Source organism: Dipodomys spectabilis, unplaced genomic scaffold (genome assembly GCF_019054845.1).
Source record: "Dipodomys spectabilis isolate Male_0828 unplaced genomic scaffold, ASM1905484v1 ptg000783l, whole genome shotgun sequence".
Taxonomy (NCBI): Eukaryota; Metazoa; Chordata; class Mammalia; order Rodentia; family Heteromyidae; genus Dipodomys; species Dipodomys spectabilis.
Genome location: NW_024871460.1, coordinates 21360358 through 21372483, shown reverse-complemented (window position 1 = coordinate 21372483; position 12126 = coordinate 21360358). Strand labels below are relative to the sequence as shown.

General features: G+C 43.9%; 1 protein-coding gene across 1 annotated transcript; it reads left to right on the top strand.

The window, feature by feature from the left end:
- Positions 1-1610: 1610 nt before the first annotated feature.
- Erich5 (glutamate rich 5) lies at positions 1611-11428 on the top strand (the record flags this gene model as incomplete). Its single annotated transcript, XM_042673216.1, has 3 exons — positions 1611-1651; positions 7716-8626; positions 10490-11428. Coding segments are annotated over 3 exons (1062 nt in total), but the record flags the coding sequence as incomplete, so codon positions are not given.
- Between the last annotated feature and the right edge of the window lie 698 nt (positions 11429-12126).

The window sequence follows — 12126 nt, the reverse complement described above, 5'->3', positions numbered from 1 at the left end:
GCAGCACGCACGCACACGCTTGTGCACACACACACACATACAGAGCCCCTAACTCAAGGTGAAATCAAACTTACTTGGGTTTAAATGGGAGCTCTGCCACCCACCAGTTGTATTCCCCACTTAGATAAAGATGCTATGATTGGGTAGGCCCAGGTGGCTCATGTCTGTGATCCTAGCTACTCAGAAGGCTGAGATCTGAGGATCACGGTTCAAAGCCAGCCAGGGCAGGAAAGTCCATGAGACTCTTATCTCCACTTAATCACTCAAAAAGCTGGAAGTGGAATTGAGGCTCAAGGGGTAGAGCTCTAGCATTGAGTGGATAAAACTCATGGACAGTGCCTAGGCCTTTAGTTCAAGCCCAGGACCAGCACCAAATAAATAAAAAGAAAAAAGAAAAATGCCATCATTGCCTGGACGGAGTAACAACCGAGCTACTTTGTAGTGTCATTGTGATAAGTAGGTGCAAGGCAGTGGGCACAGGACCCCAAGGAATGTTAGCCACAGTTTTCTGTAGAGATGCCAGATGTGTAAGACCTGGTTCTGCTCATCAGGCGCTTGCTGTGTGTGCCAGGGCCATCACTTTGTCATTCACTCTCCTAAGCCTGTTCAGTGAGACGATTTTGATTTTACATGGTATGACTCCCCAAAGGTTCAATTCCCTTGTACCAACAACCACCACCAATCAATCAGTGACACTGTCTCAGTGGCAAATACTGTTATTTTTTAATGCTATAGCAGGGGTTTTGTTGCGTTTAAAACAAAGTCTCTCTGTGTAGTCTAGGTGGTCTTGAACTCTTGATCCTCCTGCCTGTTTCCCAAATGCTGGGATTACAAGCAGGTAACACTACACTTGGCACCTGCAGCATATTTTAAAATAAGAGTTTTTCTTACAGGAGTGGGAAAGAAATAACATGTGTTAAAGAGAATAGGAGAAGGCAATTGGAGGCAGCTCTTGGTCCCAGCTGGATGACAGGCTCTATCACTCCCCCTGGGCAGGAACCCCTCACTTGCCTGGGCTCCTCAGCTATTCGAGGCAATGTCTTGTTCTTCTCTGCTTATATGTTAACCTTCAGTTCACCTTCACATTTCATCTCATGTACTTGTGATGAGCAAAAGGAATTCTAAAATTGAGGTCATTCTATCAAAAAAGGAAAGGAAGCTGGGCATCAGTAGCTCAGGCCTATAATTCTAGATACTCAAGAGGCTGAGAGCTGAGGATCACCTTGTAAAGTCAGCCTGGAGAGGGAAAGTCTGTGAGACTCCCCCCTTCCCCCAGTCCTGGGCCTCTCTGTACTCAAGGCTAGCACTCTACCACTTGAGCCACAGCGCCACTTCTGGCTTTTTCTGTTTATGTGGGTAGTAAGGAATCGAACCCAGGGGTTCAAGCATGCTAGGCAAGCACTCTACCACTAAGCCACATTCCCAGCCACGTGAGACTCTTATCTCCAATTAATCACAGAACTGGAAGTGAAGCTGTGGCTCAAAATGGTGGAGTGCTAGCCTTGAGCCGAAGAAGCTCAGGGAGCCCAGGCTCTCGGGGCTGACGTCTGTAATCTTAGCTACTCAGGAAGCTGAGATCTGATGATCAAAGTTTGAGGCCAGCCCAGGCAGGAAAGTCCATGAAACTCTTATCTCCAACAAACCACCAGAAAACTACGAGTGGCCTTATAGCTCAGTGGTAGAGTGCTAGCCTTGAGTGGAAAAGCTCAAGGACAGCACCCAGACCCTGAGTTCAAGCCCCAGGACTGACCAAAAAAAAAAAAAAAAAAAGCTCAAGGACAGGGCCCTGGCCCTGAGTTCAAGTCCCAGGATGGGCACCAAATAAAAGGGAAAGGAGTCTGTCTGAGTTTTTTTTTTTTTTTTTTTGCCTATGCTTTTACACAGGTTGGCAGGAAAGGGACAACGCTGTCCAGAATAGCTAGTAGATCTGTGTTTGTTTGAAGGGCAGGAACGTGATGGAATAGTACTGTGGAGAAAACATGGAAAGACAGTGAGAAGGAGGGCAGTGGCCTCCTGGAGGCTGACTTATGCAGCACCCCTGCTTTCTAGAGCCTAAAAGCTGCAAGGACCTGGGAATGGTAGCAGAAGGGCCTAGACCTGGACCCCTTCTGCCCCTCCCATTCCCAGTGAGGGGTACCAAGGTCTTCTCCTTGTTGGGTGGAAACCTTTCATTTCTAATGAGGGCAATGAACTGAGTTGAAAGCATCCGTCATAATGTGGATTTCAGGTATGTTAGCTCTACTTCTAATCCCTTAATCCCGCCTGTAACGTGGACTCATACTTCATTTCTTTGTGTGCAAAAGCCATGGTGCTTACAACAGGGTGCTGTTCGTTCAGCTGTCACAGCGAATTTGTGCATGGATCCATCAACAACAGAATTCAGAGAGATAATGAACACCAGTGCATTCAACCTGAAGCAGTGGATGATCTGATGAGGGACTCAGAAAGCAGAGATGTCTGCTTTCTCACATGGGGTGAAAATAAAAAGCCTAGGTCCATAGGATTTATTACATAATAATATAGCTCAGGCATAGTATGTCTCCTGTGGGTGGACAAAAAAATTAGCTGTCCACTTTCTAAGTTACTAAAAGAAATATAGTCAGCTGGGTGCCAATTGCTCACACCTGTAATCCTAGCTACTCAGGAGGTTGAGATCTGAGAACTGCCATCCCAGGCAGAAAAGTCCCTGTGAGACTCTTATCTCCAATGAACCACTCAAAGTGGCATTGTGGCTCAAGTGGTAGAGCACAAAGAAGCTCAGAGACAGCACTCAGGCCCTGAGTTCAAGCCCCACAACTGACAAAAAAAAAAAAAAAAAGAAGAAAAAAGAAATGTTGTACATTGCCTCCTTTGAAGAAGTATGCTGGGATCCACAGATTAATGGGGACAGGAGGATATGGAGATGGTTGGTTTCTTGGTTTGTCATTTGTTTTTGGTTTTGCTTGTGTATGTGTGTTACTAGGATTTGAATTCATAGTTCTGCACACTCAAGCCACACTTCCACACTTTTTCCTTAGGTTGTTTTTCAGGTAGGGTAGACCTCATGTTTTTACCTGACTGACCTTGGATTCTACTACCTATGTCTCCTGTGTAACTGGAATCACAGGTGTAAACCAACACTTCTGGCTTATTTGTTGAGAGGCATGGGGAGGTATTTCAATAACTTGTTGCCTGGCTTCTTCTGAACCTCAATCTTCCCTCTCTCTACCTCTTGAGTATCTAGAATTACAGGTGTGAGCTACCACTTTGAGTGATGCTGCTTCTTGTGTTTGATTTGTGTGTGTGTGTGTGTGTGTGTGTGTGTGTGTGTGTGTGTGCTGGTCTTGGAGCTTGAACTCAGGGCCTGGGCACCATCTCTGAGCATCTTTTTGCCCAAAGCTATTGCTTTACCAGTCAAGTCACAGCTCTACTTCCAGCTTTTTTGGAGTAGTTTATTGGAGATAAGAGTCTTCATGGATTTTCTTGCCTGGGCTGGCTTTGAACCATGATCTTCAAATCTCAGTCTCCTGAACAGTTAGGATTACAGATGTGAGCCACCAGTACCTGGAGGTTAAATTTTTTTGAATTGTTATTATAATAGTGATGCATAGAGCAGTTTTAGTTACACGAGTCAGGTAATGAGTACATTTCTTTGGACACTGTCACTCCTTCCCTCAGCATCTCCCAATTTTTTCCTCCTGTTCCCACCCACAAGTAGTATAGTTCATTTTCCACATAGTGTCTGGTGAGAACCACTGCTGCATTTTTTGTTTGTGTTTTTGAGATTTACTATGTCTTACTATGAAGCCCAGGCTGTCATTGAACTCAAAAATCCTTTTCCCTTTGCTTGCTGAGACCTAGGATTTTAAGTGTGCACTCCATGCCCAGCTGGATTTGCTTGGATAAGCGATCATGTGCAGGTACCTATACATAGGTACCAAAATAACATTTTATAAGGGAAGTAGCTATTTGCATTTTCATGCAGAGAGAAAACAGGTCAATCTTGTTATTTGGTATAATCCCAGTGCCCAACCAGAGCTGACCTGTTGTAGGCATTTATATCCATAAATAAAATACTTGATGAATAACTTAAACCAAATGGAATGAAACACTTTTTTTTGGGGGGGGAGTCTGGTCGTGGGGCCTGAACTCTGGGCCTGGGCACTGTCCCTCAGCTCTTCCCAGCTCAAGGCTAGCGCTCTACCACTTGAGCCACAGTGCCACTTCTGGCTTTTTTCTTTTTGCTTATGTGGTGCTGAGGAATCGAACCCAGGCCCTCAGGCATGCAAGGCAAGCGCTCTACCACTGAGCCACCTTCCCAGACTGAAATACTTTTTGTATAAAAGCTATCAGTGTTGGAAGGGGTGATATTAATCAAGATGCATTGTACTCATACACTGACATATTAAATAGAAATTTCTTTGTACAATGGCTTAAGAATAATGAAAATAGCCTGGTGCCAGTGGCTCATGCCTGTAATCCTAGCTACTCAGGAGGCTGAGATCTGAGGATTGCAGTTCAAAGCCAGCCTGGGCAGGAAAGTCCACGAGACACTTATATCCAATAAATTAACCAGAAGTGGCTCTGTGGCTCAAGTGGTAGAGTGCTTTCCTTGAGCTGAAGAGCTCAGGAACAGTGCCCAGGCCCAGAATTCAAGCACCACAACCAACCAAAAAAGTCCTGGGGGTGCCAACACTGTGGGGAGCTAGCTGTACACATCACCTCCTTGTCACTTCTCATAGCAAGTCTGAAAGACCAGAATGTCCCCATTTCACAGATAAGGAAACTGAGGTCTCAGCCTGGCAGGACCTTGTCTGATTCCATAGCAAAGAAGTGGAACTAGGTTTCACATTCACCCTAGATTGCTTCAGCTGAGGGAAGGCAGGGAGATCAAACAAATAAAAAGGAATTACACTTCTCTTAGGAGCTTGCAGGTAAGACAAACCTGAAAGCTGTAAATCTGGAGCCAGAAAGTTTTAGTGGTTATTTAGTAGACTTTCCAAAATTGACATTGCGTTCATAAGTATAAATGTTGTAGCTAAAGCAAAAGATGCCAACTCACATAGAACTTATGGCATGATTTGTGGAGAAATAAATTTTACACAAAGATGTGTTGTGTGCACACGTATGTGTGTGTGCGCACGTGTGTGTGTGTGTGTGTGTGTGTGTGTGTGTGTGTGTATTCTACCACTTGAGCCACAGCTCCCTGTTTTTTTTTTTTTTTGGTAGTTATTTATAGAGCAGAGTCTCATAGACTTTCCTGCCTGGGATGGCTTTGAACCTTTTTTTGTCAGTCGTGGGGCTTGAACTCTGGGCCTGGGCGCTGTCCCTCTGCTCTTCAGCTCAAGGCGAGCGCTCTACCACTTGAGCTACAGCGCCACTTCCAGTTTTCTGGTGGTTTATTGGAGATAGGAGTCTCACGGTCTCTCCTGCCCCGGCTGGCTTTGAACCACGATCCTCAGATCTCAGCCTCCTGAGTAGCTAGGATTACAGGTGTGAGCCACCAGCGCCCGGCTGGCTTTGAACCTTGATCTGTAGTTCTCAGCCTCCTGAGTACATAGGATTACAGGCATGAACCACTGGTACCTGGCCACAAAGCTTTTTGTGTTTTTGGGAGTACACGTAGGTGGGAAGGGGCTTGACTTAGATCAGTAGCATACTGTACACACACACACACACACACACACACACAATTTTTTGTGCTTGAGCTTTCTAGATAGGTGCTCTACCACCTAAGCCACACTATAACCCCATAATATATTTTTTAATGTACTAGATTTTGGTGTGACACATTTCCCTCAGCTTTCTGCTTTACAGGTGGTGCCTGTAGAACACACTCTTGGTGGGCAGGTGGAGGGACACAGGTGTGTGGCCGTGATTCCTTCACTTCAGGACTGGGCTAATCATGGTAGTGATCTGAAAATGTAATTTGGCAGGAATATATGATTATATTAACATATTTGTGTTAACTACTTAAGATAATTATTACCAGAGCATCTTTTGGGCTCAAAAAGCTGTTTGTGCCCTGAATCTCAGAAAATTGTTCCTGCCAGGTGCTCTCCTCCCCTCCTCTCCCAGCTTTTTCTCATCTAGACTGATGCTCTACCACTTGAGCCACACTTCCACTTCCAGCTTTTCTCTGGTTAATTGGAAACAAGTGTTTCATGGACTTTGCTACCTGGGCTGGCTTCAAGCCACAGTCCTCAGATCTTAACCTCCTGGATAGCTAGGATTGCAGGCATGAGCCACCAGCATATTTATTTCTTTGGGTGGGGGGAGTGTTGGGGATTGAGCCCAGGTCATTGTTTATGCAAAGCACATACTCTATAACTGAGATATACATTAAGTACCAAGCATGTAGATTTACACACACTCTCTCCCCCCCCCTCCTTCCTTCCTTCCTTCCTTCCTTCCTTCCTTCCTTCCTTCCTTCCTTCCTTCCTTCCTTCCTTCCTTCCTTCCTTCCTTCGAACTGGTTCTTAATATGGTCTGGGACTCCTGGGCTCAAATAATTCTCTTTCCTTAGCCTTCTGCATCTCTGAGACTATAACACTGTAAGCTTGTGTCAGCATGCACTGCTTCTTTCTTCACTTTTTGTAAGTTCTTTTTAAGAATTGTTCTTGATACCCTTCATACTTTCTAGGTAAAGTCTAATCTCATTAGCGCCACCCACAGGGCACTCTGCAATCTCAGCTAGCCATGTCCTCTAGCCAAAGTTCCCCTGTGCCATCCTGGACCTCACAGAAGCTGTTCCATACACTCAGCTCTTAGGAGAGCCTTGTGAGATCTCTCACCACTTTGTGTGTAGGGCTTTTTTTTTTTTTTTTTTTTGCCAGACTTAAGGCTTAAACTCTGGGCCAGAGTGCTGTCCCTGAGCTCCTTTTGCTCAAGGCTAGCACCCTACCACTTGAGTCATAGCACCATTTCTGGCCTTTTCTGTGATTTAATTGGAGATAAATGTCATACAGACTTTCCTGCCGAAATTGGCCTTGAACTGTGATCCTCAGATTTCAGTCACTTGAGTAGTTAATTACAGGCGTGAGTCACAGCGCGCAGTTTAGGCCATTGTTTTTTGTTTTTAAGTCTCTGTGTGTGTGTGCGTGCGCTCATGTGCCGGTCCTAGGGCTTGAACTCAGGGCCTAGTGCTGTCCCTGAGAATTTTTACTCAAGGCTAATACTACCACTTGAGCCATAGCTCTATTTATAGTTTTTTGGTGGTTAATAGGAGATAAGAGTCTCATAGACTTTCCTGCCCAGACTGGCTTCAAACTCAGATTTCAGCCTCCTAAGTAGCTAAGATTATAGACATGAGCCACCCAGCACCTGGCTTCTTTATCTTTTATATAGGAGTTAATAGACATATCCAAACAAGAAAAAAAGTCCCAAAAGTACAATTCACTTGGAGTTTTTTTTCTTCTCTTCCTTCCTCCTTCCCTTCCAACATTGCTATAATCATATCATAAAAATAAAGACTGTTAGCTTTGCTGGGTGCCAGTGGTCATGCCTATAATCCTTGCTACTTAGGAGGCCAAGATTCAGGATCAAGGTTTGATGTCAGTCTAGGCAGGCAAACTCATGAGACTCTTACCTCCAGTTAATCAGCAAAAAATACTGTTACTGGAGGCGTTACATCTGCTTCTTGATATCATTTACTTTCCCAAGAGAACAACTAGCGAGTTGTGTTTTCGCCTTTCTATTTACTTTCAACTGAAAGAACCAAAGAATTAACTCTAAACCTTTTCCACTGCAGAAGAGAGTGACTCCTGCGTCGCCCAACCCAAACCATGTGCAGCGGGAAGTGAATCCGTGTTTCGTGGCCGCACACAGAGGGAGAGTCGTCCCCCACTAGAGAAGCCCAAGGCTTCAGTGGTGCCTACAGCTAATGGAGTTCAATCCCACTATGAACAGCCACTGGCGAAGGAAGTCACCCCTGAAAAGGACACTACAGAACAGTTGAGACCCACGGAGGAGTCTCAGCCTCTAGAGGGACAGGAAGATTCTGGGCCGTCACAGCTGGCTGGCAAAGATGATGCCCCAGGAGCAGAAGAAAAGACAAGCCATGTGGAGGCTCCACCTTTGAAAGCAAATGCTGAGTGTGAACCTTTAGGAACAGAAGCTGAGGATCAGCCTTTGAGGACAGCCAGGGAGAGGGACTCTCCTGGAGCAGGAGAAACTCCTGAAAATCCACAAACTGCTGGAATCCTGAAGCTAGAGACAGCAGAGAATGTTCTAGAAACAGCTGGAGAGCTACAGTCTCAAGCAATGGAAAAGGATGAGCAATCTCAGCTTCCAGAAACAATTACCAAAGAGAACAACTCTCCAGAAATAGTAGAAGAAAGTGAGTTACTGGAAACAGTTGAAGACCAGACACTTCCAGAAACATCGGGAAAAGATGAGCAGTTGCAAGGTCTAGGAATTCCCAAAGAGAATGAGACACCAGCAATATCAAATGGAAGTCACCTTGTGCAAACACCTGTAATGAATGAGTCACTCCCTAAACCTCCTGAAGGCTCCAGAAGCATGGAGAAGATTCCACCCGAAGGGATCATTGGAATCTTGGAACATCCAAAGGGAAATTCAGAGACAGCAGCAAATGTGGAAATGGCCAGAGAAATCCACACAAATGCAGAGGAAGAGTGTGTTGAAGGTGAAACTTAGGTGTCCCAGATTGATGTTGTTTAGACAGGCTTTGTAGGAGGCCAGTTCTCAGGGCAGGGTACCTAATACAGTCATTGAAGTCTGTCAGTTGGTTGATGTTCATTTGACTCAAAGCAAAAGACTTCTATATTTGGGGAATAGACATTCCATCAGTGCTCAGTTCAGCTTTCTAGCATTTTTTTTTTTGCGGGGGAGGTTAGGGTCCTCTAGCTTGAATTCAGGGCTTAGGCACTGTCCTTGAGCTTTTGTCTCAAGGCTAGAGCTTGAATTACAGCTCCACTTCCAGCTTTTTGGTGGTGAATTGGAGCTAAGAGTCTCATGGACTTTCCTGCCTGGGCTGTGATCCTCAAATCTCATCTTCTTGTGTAGCTAGGATTACAGGTGTGAGCCAACACCAAGCTCGGTCTTTCTCTTTTTTCTTTTTTTGTTGGTCATGGGGCCTGAACTCTGGGCATGGGTGCTGTCCCTTAGCTCTTCAGCTCAAGGCTAGCGCTCTACCACTTGAGCCACAGCGCCACTTCCAGCTTTTTCTGCATATGTGGTGCTGAGGAATTGAACCCAGGACCTCATGGATACAAGACAAGTGCTCTACCACGGAGCCACCTTTCCAGCACCCACTCTTCTTTTTCTTAATTTTTACTTTTTTTTTTTGTGTCCGGTTGTGGGGTCTGAACTCTGGGCCTGAGCACTGTCCCTCAGCTCTTCAGCTCAAGGTTAGCGCTCTACTACTTGAGCCACAGCGCCGCTTCCGGCTTTTTTCTTTTTGCTTATGTGGTGCTGAGGAATCGAACCCAGGGCCTTGAGCATGCAAGGCAAGCACTCTACCTACCACTGAGCCACCTTCCCAGCCCGACTTCCGGCTTTTTTCTTATGTGGTGCTGAGGAATCGAACCCAGGGCCTCAGGCATGCAAGGCAAGCGTTCTATCACTGAGCCAACTTCCCAGCCCTTTTTCTTAATTTTTAAATATTATCGTTTCAATAGTTGTATAAAGGGATTTTAATTTAGCATATCAGTTGCACAGTTTTTCTGAAATATAGTGTATAGTCCAAACCTTTTTTTTTTTTTTTTTGCCAATCCTGGGGCTTGAACTCAGGGCCTGGGTCCCTGTCCCTGAGCTAGCACTCTACCACTTGAGCCACAGTGCCCTTTCTGGCTTTTTCTGTTTATGTGACACTGAGGAATTGAACCAGGGCTTTTCATGCTACACAAACACTTTACCACTAAGTCACATTCCCAGCCCAATAGTCCAAGCTTTAAGCCTAGAGTTTGATGGTTGAATAGAATCAATCATTGAAGGCTAAAATTTCTAGATTTTTCCAAGTTCTTCAGATTCCATGTATGGTCTGAGTACTTTTTTTTAATTTTAATTTTATTGCCAAGGTGATGTACAGAGGGGTTACAGTTGCATAAGTAAGATAGTGAGTACATTTCTTGTTGAACTTGTCTCCTCTCCCTCATTTTTCTCCCTCTTTCCCTACTCCCATTTCTCTCCAAGGTGTACAGATCATTTCTAACATAGTGTTGCTGTCTCATTGGTTCCCCCTTTGTCTCACTATTTTTTTGTTCGCCTCCCTTCCCTTCCCTAATTAAGATAAACATATATATACACACACACACACACACACACACACACACACAATACCCAAGTACCAAAATCAAACACATGACAACGGGGGATTAAACCAAGGGGGCGGGGGAGGACTCACAAAAGAAAAAACGAAATCATGTAGTACATTAAAAACACCACCACCACCAGGAAGAACAAAGGCTGCCCATTGGAAAGCTACGTAGCAGGATCATTTCTTGTTCATGGTGAGTGTCTCTTAAAATCTCCTTTGGTTTCTTTCCAGGTGAGACAGGAGAAAAGGTGGAAACAGAGATGGAGAATGAGAAAGCAAGCAGAGGGGCTGAAACAAAAGAGGAGGAAACCGAAGCTGTGGATCTGTCAGCAGCCCCATAGATGGGGTGGTGAAGGAAAGCTGTGCTGTCCTGTTACAAGCTGAGGTTATGCATCTCACCTTGCCACAGCTCCATGTTTTATAGCAAGACTATGCTTAGATATACACTGCTGGAACCACGAGAATGATGTTAGGTTCTTGTCTGTATTAGTCCATAAAACTGCTAAGCTGGAGACAGTTTTCTTAGTTACTTAGGATAATTATACACTTAACAGTCAGCGCCAGTAAAAACTGGGACATTTGATCGTTGAAGAGTGTAAGAGTGACTCATTCGTTGTGGCAATGGAATAGAAAAATGAGACCTTGAAAAGAAAGTGTAAACCTTTAGATCTACATGGCTAGAGAAAGAAGTGAGTGCACTCTGGGGAACTCACAGTAGTGAAGTCATATAGTTGTGATGATGATGGAATAAAAATGAAAACCATCAAAAATCATAGGATAACATATTCCTATGATTTCTGGCATGTCATAGTTAATAGGAACCTTTTGAGCTTTAATCTAATTACTTTCTCTCTATAAGGCTACCCAATACTAGATTCCCAGACAGCAAGGTATAATAAATGCTTTCATTTTGGTGCTGATAGATTAGGCCTCTTTCACCATGAAAGGCTCCACATTTTCCATGTGCCATTTGAGACAGCTAGTGGTTTTACTTACATTAGGCATTTCAAATGTTATCCATTTGACTAACATTAAAAGAATTTTAAATGAATTGATTTTGAATGTAGTACAGAGGCAACAAGTGGCCACATTAAGTCCTAGATGTATTGTCCACACAGAGTCTTCTGAGCCCTATTCTTTTTTAGATGACTGCAATTTAGTGTTAGGTTTTAGTAGATATAGCTTTAAAAAAAAACAACCCAAGATTTAAAATAACACAATATTTTATTAAAATGATGCATCACAGAAATAACTTTTTGTTTTTTGTTGGTCATGAGGCTTGAACTCAGGGCCTGGGCACTGTCCCTGAGCTTTTATTGCTCCAGCCTAGTGCTCAACCACTTTGAGCTACAGCTCCACTTCCAGCGTTTTGGTGGTTGAGATATGAGTCTAATGGACCTTCTTTCTAGGGCTGGCTTCTAACCATGAGCCTCAGATCTCAGTCTCCTGAGTAGTTAGGATTACAAGTGTGAGCCACCAGTGCCTGTTTAAAAAGTAATTTTTAAAGAATTCTTCCAGAGCCAATCCAAGGGAGTTTTAGTAAACCCCATACTGACTTTGTGACTAATAATATAAGTTAACTTATCCATTGTTAAGTGCCTTAAATTCATGAATAACAGAATCCAATTCTGAAAACATTTGGTAGACTATGTTTGTAAATATGTATTTTAAGGTAAGTGCTTAAATTAACTAGGCTCTTTTAGATAAGTCTCACATTAAAATGCTACTAATATAGCCTGTGGTTAATTATTAAAAATACAGGACACAGATAAGAGGGTATCATTTTTATTTTGATTTGAATATTAGCTTAATGTATCTTATTTTGGAGTTTGGTTAAATAACAGGAAAGATTTCTTGAGTAGGTGCTC